General features: G+C 42.4%; 1 protein-coding gene across 1 annotated transcript in view; it reads left to right on the plus strand.

The window, feature by feature from the left end:
• The window catches only part of LOC131706646 (interferon-induced protein 44-like), a 51290-nt gene extending 39150 nt beyond the window's left edge, over window positions 1–12140 (plus strand). The window contains exons 6-9 of the mRNA XM_059008146.1: window positions 4791–4919; window positions 5634–5775; window positions 10811–10908; window positions 11394–12140. Of these exons, the coding sequence (XP_058864129.1) occupies window positions 4791–4919; window positions 5634–5775; window positions 10811–10908; window positions 11394–11555 (531 nt within the window). The 3' untranslated portion in view covers window positions 11556–12140. The remainder of the gene's footprint in view (window positions 1–4790; window positions 4920–5633; window positions 5776–10810; window positions 10909–11393) is intronic.
• The last annotated feature ends 1482 nt before the right edge of the window (window positions 12141–13622 follow it).

The raw sequence follows: 13622 nt of genomic DNA on the forward strand, positions 1-13622 counted from the left end.
ATTGTAAGCGGGGCAATGGTTTCAATGATCTGAGTAAGGGGGCGTTGTAGAGGGTCACCACATTGTCAACCAAGGACGGGAGAGTACCAGTTAGAGGGTATGAAGAGACACATTCTGCGGGTTTTAGAGGATTTAGGTGCTTTAAGATTAATATTAAAACTGATTAAGAAATAGTCAGCGTGAGATATCTGAGATGGAGAGATTGGAGAGGTTAAGTCCTCTCGTGATGAGCAGATCCAGGGTGTATCCACGGATGTCAGTGCGGACGTTGACAGATTGAGATAGCCCAAGACAGTCCAGGAGCTTGATGAAGTCAGTCACTAGAGGTGAAGAAGGCTAGTCGACATGAATGTTGAAGTCACCTAGGAGTTGGATTTTGTCAGTAGAAGTGCAGACGAGGGAGAAGAATACCGAAAACTCAGCAATAAAAGCCGTAATTCTTTGGTGGACGGTAGATAAGTGACGGACATGGGAGAGGAGAGCTTGATTACGAGATGCTCAAATTGCTCAACTGAGAAAGCGAGCACAGATTTAGCAATAACAGCCCCTGCCTTGGCCAGTGAGACGAGGCTTGTCAAAGAGAGAATAGCCATTTGGGGTGGCTAGATGTAGTAAGTGCACATCGTTTATAGAGTGCCGGGTTTCAGTTAGACAGAGAAGATCAGGATTAGCATCAGTTACAAGTTCAGTAAGAAGCAGAGATTTGTTAGTCAGAGGATGACAATTGAAAAAGCAGGCAGTGTAGGGGAGAAGGAGTTAGTAGCGGTATCTGGAGCAGGTACTTACCAGTGTTTATTCTAGGAGAGGAGAAAGAGTGAGCACGCTTTGTCCAGGGGATCCAGACGTTAGGTGTCAGAGTAGGAATGAGGCCTGTAGTCGCCATTGGGAGAGATTGGGAAAAGGTCCTTGCTCGGACTGCCACAGCTCAGACTGCCCTTGGACGTGTGGCCCTTAGACTGTCACAGCTCAGACTGCCCTTGGACATGTGGCCCTTAGACTGTCACAGCTCAGACTGCCCTTGGACGTGTGGCCCTTAGACTGGCTGGCGCTTAGAACGGCTGGCGTTCTAAGACACTGTTTGCCAATTTATACTGTCCTGCAGGTCTAGAGCTGGTCCAGTTTACACGCTATCAAAATAGATTTCAATCTACCACAGCTCAAACAGTTTAGAAAATGTATTACTACAAACAGCAGCTGAAGTCATTAGCAAACTAGCATTTAGACTCACTTACCAATCTGTAACAGACTTACATAGTGTAAAATAACTAAACACCTAGGTCATAGGAGTATACTGACACGAGGATAAAACATCAAATACTGCGACCCCAGCAAGTAAATCAGTACAGCATAAAACAAGGATTTCACAGGAACCAAGAGAGTAAACTTCAACAGGATCTGTTTATTAGATACTACTATTAGCAAATATAGCAGTAATGAAATGTGTGTACATGGAGAAATCAGTATAGTAGGACAGTATCAGAAAACTTTCAAGCACAAACCACCATTTCAATGTTAAATAAACCAATCATTGCAGCTGGTAGAAAAGAAATTTATATATCATGTGTTTTAATAGCTACATACATAATACCATTTAGAAGGACCGTTAATTGCAAACCATTAGTACAGGACATTGCTGAATAGATTTAAGAGGAAAGGAAACAGAAGCAAACTAAAGATATGCCTCTAAATAATTAGACTGCGTATTCAAAATACTGCACGGCTGCACATTACATGTATACAGAAATAGTTGCACATCAATGTTTTAGTCCCGGTCTTATAGCAAAAAGTACAAAAAAAAAAAAAAAGTCCAATACAGTTCCCAAAAAATAACAAAAAGATATCCAATAAAACAACAAAAAGAAAACCACTCTTCAAACAAAAACAGAATGGCCATTCAAAAATATATATTTGTAATATCCAATATCCAGCAGAAATAAAAAAGGATTGATCTCACCCGGTCACAGTGAATCTGCTGTGTAGCTCCTCCAGTTCATATCACACCGGAAATCTCATAAGGTTGAAACTTATTCTTGGTCCATAGCAATTGAACAGTGATACAAAGTAGCAAATCAAACCGAGAGGTTGTTAGAACGGCACGTGAAACAAGAGCTGTGTGTTAGTATAACTGCATGTTTGCAGCGCTATTCTTAGTCTCAACACATACTGAAAACATAGGGGAAAAAAAGTAAAAAAAAAAATAGCTGCACGCAAAACACAGGCTAACACTTTTATAAGGTTTTGGAAACCAACTATGTTTGTCACCCATAGAAGGAACAGGGAGTCCCCATACCTGGCTTTCTTGTGCTTTTATACCTTACCAGTAACATGCTCCCAAAACAAAGGAATCTCCACCCCCAACTACGGATAGCAGGCGGGGCCAAATACAACCATGCATAGCATAGCCAGAAAATTACTGTATAAACCATAATATAATAGGGTAGTAAAACATGAATTATACCTCATGGCAAAGGAGTTAAAAAAAACTAGGCAACAACAAAAAGAATATATGGAGCTGAAAAAGATGCATTGACAGTGAACTAGAATGCCTGGCCAGGCTTACTGGCGTTCACTTCAGAATGTGCAGGTGCTGCGCTTCTTGCAGCACATTGTGTGGCAGTGGCTGAGTGACATCAGCCCGAAAAGCATATTATTAATAACTCAGAAACAATAATAGCAAAAACGTTTGTTTCAACAGCACAAACCGGCACAAACGAATGAGGAAAGTTTGGTTCAATTCTGGTATTGCAGGGGGGCTGAGTGACGTCACTGCCCAAAAAAATAATTGTTAATATCTTAAAAACTATAGTGGCACAAACATTTGTTTCAAACGAATGATATGACTCAAAGTTTGTGCTGTTTGTAGGGGGGGCAACTTCACAGAGCTCTATTATTGCTCTGAGCACACTCTTAAACTCAGGGGAGATGTTTAAGGAGTACAGAGATGTTTTAAACTCCTGTAAGTGGTTTTCTTTGTGCACTAGGCTTACAATATGTCCAGGCAACTTTTTAATACTCAAGAAAATCACACCGACTCATTTAATACAGTGGAAGGTAAGAACAAGTTTGAATTTATATCTCATTTATATTGATACATTGCTATAAGGTATAGGAATTATATTTTAGCTTTGGAGAGTGATATATTGGATGTTTTAGGATTTAGCGGGCCTTTTATGTTTAAATACGGTGTTTCTGCTCTGCAAATGTTAGATATGATGTTCATGAATAAGTCTTTTGAGTTTTATCCTATAGTTTCTCTTTAATTTTCATATCAAAGCTGTTTAAAAATGTAAACATCAAATTGACGTGCGCAGCGGTTCTAGGTAGTCAGAAACTATGGCGGTTCTAGTGTTAATACTTGTGATTTTTAACCGGAGCAGTTGCACTTGTCGCACAGAAAGCCATTGTAAGTGGTAACGTGTACTAACACGACTAGCTCCAGCACCGTGCTCACCTCACACCCTGAATGCATGCATGCCACTGGGATCCCCTGGGTCCCAAATCCTGAAAAATATATTCCGGTATTGCACTGCGGTCACCATGATTTTAGAACTTGAACTGTTATCAAAGAAAATTCCTTTTCAAATTATGTGTAAAATACGGGAAAAAGTCTGTCCTGGGAGCTGTCTTGGACTGACTCCCGGTAAATAAGAGAGAGTTGACAGGTCTGAGGTGAGGGTTTGCGTTGTCAGGACAAGACGTGTGGTGATACCGGACCTAAAGCCTCCAGGAAATAAGGATTAGTGCCAGCCACTGTTTTCTAGGGTTATATTTTTGTTTTGTATATTTTTCAAAAATGTGTGTGATATATAATTCTATTGTGTGCTCTTGCTTGTGTTTAGGTCTGTAAATCGAGAACACCCGATAAATAGTGAAGTCTCGCTAAACTGAGTGTTTGTCTGTATTGCTGCATAGAATAAACCGAGGTGTTTCCAGTCCAGTTTCCAGCACATGTTTCCCTTCTCTTGCAGGTGTGGGGATCTGTAGTGAAGGGTGTTGCTTTGTTTATTTTTGTTCATTTATTTTTGGTATTTGTTACGTATGGTTTGCATGATTTATTCACTTTGATTTGTCACGTTTTAGATTCTTTGGATCACTGATTTTTCTAGCTTGTATTAACGTTTGTTTTTTCTGTTTTGTTTGATTGCTGCACGGTGTGTTTCTTTCTTCATTTAGGCACCTTTGCATGGGGGGGGGGGGGGGGGGGGTCCTGGGGGTCCGGACCCTCCTCTTTCATTAAAAATGTCAATATATTATTTACTTTAACGGTATGTTTTGTATCAGGTATCCCCCCTTCATGACAGTCTGGATCCGCCCCTGCTTTGGTGATAGGAGATCTGTGCCTGACGTGTCCCTAACTCATTTTTGTCTATGGTTCTGAAGCGAGCCTCATAACAGTTGTTTTTTTTTAAATTTGTAACTCATAATCCACCATATATGTGTTTGATTTTTAAAGAAAACAAACAAAAAAAAACAGTTTATGCTAAATGCATTCTTTTGTTACTTGTAAAAAAAAATTGCACTTTTGTAATTCATGTCTCACTACTTTTTATTTCATTGAAAAGTGTTTGCAGTTGTCGGAATGTGGTTAAGTACTTCTTGCTAAAAGACCAGATTGAGTTCCTTCTGCTCTATATTTAACCTGGGGGTGGTGCAGTCGAGCAAGTTTTGTATCACTTTGTTAATTTGGGTTTTCTGGGCTTGTGTGTTAATGTACCTATACCTATAGCAGGTTGCACATAATATCAATGCATACGCATAATAAATATGATCACTGTATCATTTCTTTGCAGCTAAGATGCCACAAATTCACTGAGAAGATCAAAATCTTTGATACAGCAGGATTTGAATTGGAGAAAACAGTAAATGCCACAATAATATTAAAGAAGATCATAGATGGTGAAGTGGCTGAAGACACAAAGGTATGTAAGTAATGTTAATGCAGTGATGTGTAAAAGACTTGTAGAAAGCATTTTGAAAGCGCATTGGCTCCTTTGAGTGGCTCAGCAGCTGTAACATCATTGAATACTATTTTCACACAGTATGATGCAATGCAAGTGAATACAAAAACACCATGCATTTACAACTAATGCTTTCAGCTCCTTTAAAATTCAAATTCATGTCAGAAGTAGATACAACTTTCAAACAGCCTTAGCTTTTTTATTTTTTTAATGTCAGGTGTATCATGTCAGGCTTGATCTTTACACACACACACACACATCTTTGCATCGTGTTTTTTTTTAGGGGGAGTGGGGAATTCTCCCCATTATTACACTGAAAGAAAACACAGCTTATTTCAATTGTACTAAAACTGTGTGAGTTAAAACCACAGCAATTAACCATACTTAATAAGTCAGTTAAAACATTCCCTCTCAGTAAAAATCATAAATCACAAACATAAAATGTATTATTAATCATCGTCATCAAATTCATTGGATATCCAGCAGGTCATTTTAATAGACCTCAGTCTCTGAATAGCTGCTCTGCTTCTCAATGCATATAGATGACTAACTGGAGGCATTAAAAAGAAAATTGTAATAATCTCTTTTAAAATTGACTTTTCTTGGTAATATTTTAAGTATCTTTTGAGAAATGGTAACTGTTTTCTAAAACTTATTTTTGTTTTTATTTTTTAGTTTGACGATATTCTGAAAACAAAAAGCTCAATGGAAGGAGACAAAATCCACTGTGTTGTGTTGGTTATATCAATTCACAACGCTGAAAATCTGGCCTTGATTCAGTTTTATGAACAATTCATTGGAATGCTCACAGTGACTGGTAATATATCATTAGCATTGTGTGTGCCAATTCCTGTGTGTGTGTGTGTGTGTGCGTGTGTGTGTGTGTGTATATATATATATATATATACTTTATGTGCTCGATATACAATTTTTTTGTTTTTTATTTTGTTTTGTTTCTTTTCCTCCTTCTCTTGCTTTCTCTCTCTCATATATATTATATATCCCTGCAGCTGCCACCAGGTAAACATCTTCACCTGTTGAGAATAGAATAAATACTGTGCTCATGCCCAATTTGTATGCCAATTAGAATTTGTACATGCCACTTAGCAAATCCATCTCTAAGTGTGACTCTTGTTTATTTACATTGTAGTTACCTAATAAACGCCTGTGTACTCACACAATTACAGTGTCCATAACTACAATGTACTTGATACAAGTGCACAATTGTATCAGAAAAGGGTTAAGGTTAGTTGTGTTAGGGTAAGGTGTAGTTATGATTAGGGTTGGTGATAGGATGAGATAAGGTTAGGATTATATTATACATACATGTAAGTACACATGCATTGCTACTAAGTATCTACTACATAAATACACAGTAATTAGAGACACTTCATGTAAAGTGTTATCACAGTTAGACACCCTGTAAAGACTAACAGGGTCTTAAAACTCGCTTTAAACAGACCCAGACCAAAGTACTGTAAAACCCTTAAACCACACCTTAAAGAACACCACAGTTTCTCATTTCCCCAAAAATTGTTTTAATATATCTTCTGCAGTGGTCATTACCTGAAGATAACTTACCTTGTGTTTGGTTAAGTGCTCCTTCCTTCAGCTCACTGTGGTAGATTATCTAGCTGGTAATGACTGCTGCGTTGAACATTACTGCTTAAATAGGTCTGGTGGAGAATCCACGAGTGGCTCATCTGGCAAAAGCAGTACCGCGCGGTGTGCAGAATGAGTCCTACAGAGCAGGTTCAAATCCTGCCTGTGCGCAGTTAGCCGGTCTGCGCTGGGGACTCCAAGGGGGCGTTGCATTGGATCTGACGCTCCCAGCGGGTTAGGGAGGGATAAACCAGCAGGGACTGTCTGTCCTCATCAAGCCACAGTGAACTCTACAGGCCAGACAGCTGGTAAGCCTGGGCAGAGATCTGCAGGGCTGGCCTTTGTCCTCCAGAGGTTGGTACCTCACTGATATCCGCTCTCGGTTTGCTGGGTGTGAAAAGGAAGTTGGCTTGGTTGTGGGATAGGAGGATACCCACTGAACCTTCAGATCTGCTGTGCTGTGTGGAGATCGCTGTTCGGTGAGGAGAAACGATGATAGTTGAAGATTCCAAATTAGGGGTAAAATAATTGGGCACTTGTGGCAATGTGCCCCGCCCCTGTGTGCATTTGTGTGTTATATGTTGTATGTTGCGTGCGTGTGTTAATGTTGGTGTATAGAGATTGGTACACGGGATATAAACGGGTCTGTGTTTCACGTGTATTTAAAAATGTAGATTTGTATTTAGGCACAAGGAGGGCACAAATCACTTCACGTGCTGGTTAAATGTAATATGTGAGCACGGGGTTGCATCTAATGAATTCACGTGCTGGGATTCAAGTGAATAATTAATTAGTAATTGAATCCCAGCACAACAGTATATATAGACACATTTTCATTCACTCAGGGTTGTGTGTTCGGTGAGTGGAGAACGGGAGAGAGGAGGAGAAAGAAAGTAAAATAACATAACGTAAATAAGTGTTTAAACTCACCGTGTGTGTTTGTCTGTCCGTGCACCGTTTGTTAAGTGTTAGTGCGTTTTGTTTGTCTGTTTTATTTTGGCGTAAAGTGCCGTGTCCTGTTTTTGCGTTCTGTTTAAACCTTTTATTTAGTTAATAAACGCTGAGTGCTACCATTTGCACTCAGCTACTCATCACCACCATCTGTCTGTGTGTTTCTCTCTCTCTGGTCTGAGTTCCTCCCTGCAGCCAGCCTGTCACACGTGGTGTCAGAAACGGGACGACAGCACCTCCAGACTCAGGCCAGAGAGAGTACTACAGGAATAAAAAAAAAAACCCACCAACCAAAAAAAAAAAAAAAAAAAAGTGGTGGTGCAATGGCAGATGACTACATCAAGCTACAGGACTGGATCCTGGAAAATGCTGGGCTGGAGGCCCAGTCTATGCCAGTAGCCATCCGGATCCTGTGGTTGATGGACAGGGAGCGATGGGAGACCTATGAGAGGGAACACACCCTAAGCACCTGGGAGGAAGGTGTGGAGTTGGTCCTCAGCTACCTGGAGGCAGCTATAAGTGGAACAGCAGCCCAGGTAGCCGGGTCTCCAGCAGGCGGATTCATGGCCAGCTGCACCTTCCTAGAGATGGGGGAGGAGCCCGAACGTCCTACGCCTGAGTGGGAGGAGCCCGAACGTCCTACGCCTGAGTGGGGGGAGCCCGAACGTCCACAGCCCAAGAGGGGGGAGTCGGTGCGTCCACAGCCCAAAAGGGAGGAGTCGGTGCGTCCACAGCCCAAAGAGAGGGAAGTTGGGGCTTCTACAGCCCTAGGACCAAAGCTGCCAGCAGAGGAAGAATGCCTGCTGGTTCCACCTCCACCAGCAGAGGAAGAATGCCTGCTGTCCCCATGTCCACCAGCAGAGGGAGAATGCCTGCTGTCCCCATCTCCACCAGCAGAGGGAAAATGCCTGCTGTACCCGTCTCCACCAGCAGAGGAAGAATGCCTGCTGGTTTCCCCTTCCGAGGCAGAGCCGCACCAGTCCCCTGCAAGAGAGGCAGCGCCGCAGCAGTCTCCTGCAAGAGAGGCAGAGCCGCACCAGTCCCCTGCAAGAGAGGCAGAGCAGCACCAGTCCCCTGCAAAAGGGGGAGACTACATGCTGCTCCCACCTCCATCGCCAGGAGACTACACGCTGCTCCCACCTTCGTTGCCAGGAGACTACACGCTGCTCCCACCTCCACCGGCAGGAGCAGAGCAGCAGGAGCTGCCTCTGCCTCCGCCACCTCCACCGGCAGGAGCAGAGCAGCAGGAGCTGCCTCTGCCTCCGCCATGTCCACCAGCAGAGGGTGAATGCCTGCTGGGTCCCTGTCCACCAGCAGAGGGTGAATGCCTGCTGGTTTCCCGTCCACCAGCAGAGGGTGAATACCTGCTGGGTCCCTTTCCACCAGCAGAGGATGAATGCCTGCTGGTCTCACTTTCCCCACCATCACGAGGAGAGGAGCGGGAGCTGCCTCTGCCTCCATCACCATCAGGGGGAGAGGAGCAGAAGCTGCCTCTCCCTTCACCAGAAGGACCAGGACTAGATGCTGGCGGTCCTCAGCAGCCCTTGCATAGGCTGCTGAGGGAAGCATGGGGAAGAACCGCCCGGCCGCAGAGGCCGAGAAGAGGGCCAACACCCGCACCCCAGCTTGTCCTGACTGCCTGCCTCGCTTCGCCCAAGGATGCCTGCCTCGCTTTGCCCAAGGATGCTTGCCACGCTTCGCCCAAGGATGCCTGTCTGGCATCGCCTGGGGCTGCCTGTCGCATCACATCGTCTGGGGCTGCCTGTCGCGCCGCATCGCCTGGGGCTGCCTGTCGCTCCGCATCGCCTGGGGCTGCCAGCCACTCCGCATCGCCTGGGGCTGCCAGCCACTCCGCATCGCCTGGGGCTGCCAGCCGCTCCGCATCGCCTGGGGTTGCCAGCCGCTCCGCATTGCCTGGGGTTGCCAGCCGCTCCGCATCGCCTGGGGCTGCCTGTTGCTCCGCATCGCAGCAGGAAGTACTGTGGCCGGAACCCCACCAAGGGGAGCTGCCGGCCACGAAGAAGGTGGGGGAGGTCAGGAGACCTGCTCCCACTGCAGCAGTTTTGCTGCCGGAGATCGTGGGGGAGGTCCGGAGACCTGCTCCCACTGCAGCAGTTTCGCTGCCGGAGATCGTGGGGGAGGTCCGGAGACCTGCTCCCACTGCAGCTTCTTCGCTGCCGGAAGTACTGTGGTTGGAGCCCCACCAAAGGGAGCTACCGGCTACAAAGACAGGGGGAGAGGTCAGGAGACCACTTTCCCCAGCAGCAGTTTCGCTGCAGGAGTGGACCAGCATGCTGTCAGCCGTGCCACTACCGGCAGGGGTGCTGACAGCATTGCCAGCCATGGGCCCACTGAAGCCTCCCTTCCCAGCCCGAGACTTTGTTCTGGACTGCTGGGTTTTTAAGGGGGGAGGTGGCCGTTGAGGCCATGTGTGCTGCGCACAAGGGGGGGTATATGTGGCAATGTGCCCCGCCCCTGTGTGCATTTGTGTGTTATATGTTGTATGTTGCGTGCGTGTGTTAATGTTGGTGTATAGAGATTGGTACACGGGATATAAACGGGTCTGTGTTTCACGTGTATTTAAAAATGTAGATTTGTATTTAGGCACGAGGAGGGCACAAATCACTTCACGTGCTGGTTAAATGTAATATGTGAGCATGGGGTTGCATCTAATGAATTCACGTGCTGGGATTCAAGTGAATAATTAATTAGTAATTGAATCCCAGCACAACAGTATATATAGACACATTTTCATTCACTCGGGGTTGTGTGTTCGGTGAGTGGAGAACGGGAGAGAGGAGGAGAAAGAAAGTAAAATAACATAACGTAAATAAGTGTTTAAACTCACCGTGTGTGTTTGTCCGTGCACCGTTTGTTAAGTGTTAGTGCGTTTTGTTTGTCTGTTTTATTTTGGCGTAAAGTGCCGTGTCCTGTTTTTGCGTTCTGTTTAAACCTTTTATTTTGTTAATAAACACTGAGTGCTACCATTTGCACTCAGCTACTCATCACCACCGTCTGTCTGTGTGTTTCTCTCTCTCTGGTCTGAGTTCCTCCCTGCAGCCAGCCTGTCACAGTACTAAATTAAAAAAAAAAAAAAAATAGGTCTGTTTTCAGTGATCCTGATTAGCATTTTTCTTGGGTAACCCCTCCTACAGGGGTAAAGGAACATTAGGTTGTTGATGATTAGTGTTAATCAAGTCTGTTAAATGAGATGATTGACCTGAAACATGATCTTTTTTTCTATCCACTATCACACTATACTCTATATAACACAACACTTCTAATGTATCACTTTTCAGGAGTACCATGCCAGCTGCTTGTTACATTCGTTGATGAACTTTTTGAGAAGACTGAGGATTTGAAAAGTCTGTACAGGAGAAGAGATATAAAACAAAAGGTGAGTCAAAACAATATCAACATGGATTGTAACATACGCTAATAAAATCCAGGGCTCTTCAAGAAGATTTAGTTTCCAAGAGTCCAAGTAGCACTAGACCTGAACTGATAAATGGGTGATTTTCTTTTCAAGTAAACACTAGATACAGGAAAGAATAACTGTATGAAGTTAAAATCATTTCTTATAAACATCAACTGATTTTGGTGAAATGCAGTAAAATCCAAACGTCCAGAAAACAGCCATCCTTTTTGGATGGGTCAAGGTCAACCCAAATGTTCAAGTGTTTATTTTTAATACAACAACGGTTGTTTGTGTGGCAATAAAACAAAGAAATATAGAGAAAGAAAAGCTGTAAAATCAAAATGAAAATCGCAGTGGAGTATTTCTGGAGGACATCAAGTACAACATGTTTCACACGACACATGCAGCAGGCATTGAAATGTGCTGTTCTTTCTAAACTAATACTTTATTCATTTCTCTTTCAGATTGAAATGTTAGCAAAGGAGATGAGAATTTCAATGTGCAATGTCCTTGTGGTTTCAAACTACTTCGAGGGGGAGAAAATTAACCAAATAAAAGGAACTCTGCTGTTGGAGGCGTTTGCTCAAATGCTGACGGCTGCAAAACCCTTTCAAGAGAGAATGTAGAGTATCACCTGTCACACCTGAAGCACGCTGAGGCCATTACTCAATTGGTTAATTGATTGCTAATCGGAGAATAGTCACTTGGTATATAGGGAAGTTGATTCCTTTGTTTGGAGAGAGCCTCGGAGCAGCAGGAGGCTGGTGTCCCAGATACAAGAAGTATCACCCAGTCAGCGCTATCACAGAGTTGCTTTTTGTATTTATGAAAATTCAAATCATACTCTTTGTACACTTTGTTAAATCCATTTCTAAGCTGTCAGCTTTGCATAAACAGAAGAAATGTCAATAAGCAGCTCTGAATTATTCAGCATGTAATCTACTGTTTAATCTATCCTTTTATGAACAAAATTATTTAAAATACTCTACTTGAGTACTCTTGTTTAAATCTAGTTCTAACGTCAATTAATGATCTTTGAATTAATCAGCAATAACCTTTGCTGAACCTTACAGCTTACAGATACTCTGCAATAATGTAAAAGACTGGGGAAAATGAAGAATGTAAATCACAGGTGAGCATGAGTCTTAGTTTTCATAACATCATAAATGAAATGGGAATGATGTTTTTTTGAAATAAATAAATAAAATATGCCTTTGTTTCCTATTTATGCAGCACTCATGTTTGCTGTTGCTATTGTATTGTATTGTATTGTATTGTACTGTATTGTATTGTATTGTACTGTATTGTATTGTATTGTATTGTATTGGCCAGTCTGTCTAATAAGGGGGTTCATTCAAACACCTTTCAGATGTATTAACTTCAGGATGTTCACATTACTAACCACTGTATTTGAAAATCCCATCTCATACATTTCCCTTGTACTGTAATATAGCTTCCCTTATAAAATGGCTTGGATAAATTAAGTGCTGTGATTGGCTGAACAAAATCACATGACTGTGGTAATAATTGTCTTACCGCACGGCTATGACATCATAGACCAACTTACTTACCTGATCTATTAATATTACTACGCCTTAATAGTAACAATGATCTAAACAGTGTTTCTGTAGGTAAAAATGTCAACATACAACTGAAACAGCATTTAAATCACCCAACAATCTGTTTTTTCATCTCTGTCACTTAGAATTACAGAAAAAATGGCAGATATACTGTGGTATTTATTTAGTCAGAGAACAGAACAAAGAAAACTCTGAGGCACGCAGCAGCAGTAACACTATTCAAAAGCCATCTGAGAAATCACCACGCAAGTCTCACTCTGCATGTAATATATACAGTCACCTCCAAAATTATTGGCACCCTTGATAAAGATGAGCAAAAAAGGCTGTATAAAATAAACAACACAGGTAATGAGCTATATTTTATGCTCAAATATATGGGAAAACTATTCTTTTATTCTAATACAATTGCTCAGAGAAAAAAGTTTTTTTTATTAACAAGTAATAGGGCAGCAGTGTGGAGTAGTGGTTAGGGCTCTGGACTCTTGACCGGAGGGTTGTGGGTTCAATCCCCAGTGGGGGACACTGCTGCTGTACCCTTGAGCAAGGTACTTTACCTAGATTGCTCTAGTAAAAATCCAACTGTATAAATAGGTAATTGTATGTAAAAATAATGTGATATCTGTATAATGTGATATCTTGTAACAATTGTAAGTCGCCCTGGATAAGGGCGTCTGCTAAGAAATAAATAATAAAACATTTTCTCAAAAAGATAGGTGTCAGAATTATTGGCACCCCTAAATATTCCTATACATACAATTTTAAAAAAATTAAATATGCATTAACATTCTACTTCTTTAAGTTCATCCCAGTCTTAAGGAACTGTATTGTGGCCTTCCAAGGCTTTCTGTTTCACTGGCGTATAAAAATGAGGTAACACACATATGAAATCCATTTGTCATCCATCACCATGGGGAAAGGCAAAGAACTCACAAATGAAAAGAGACAAATTTTTGCTGACCTTCATAAGTCAGGCAATGGGTACAAAACAATAGCTAAAAAACTAAATATACCACTTACCACTATTAGGGCAATAATTAAGAAGTTCAAAACCACTGGAACAGTGGTAAACTTGCCTGGTAGAGGACACAAGTGTATCTTACCCCCACACACAGT

Source organism: Acipenser ruthenus, chromosome 36 (assembly GCF_902713425.1).
Source record: "Acipenser ruthenus chromosome 36, fAciRut3.2 maternal haplotype, whole genome shotgun sequence".
NCBI lineage: Eukaryota > Metazoa > Chordata > Actinopteri > Acipenseriformes > Acipenseridae > Acipenser > Acipenser ruthenus.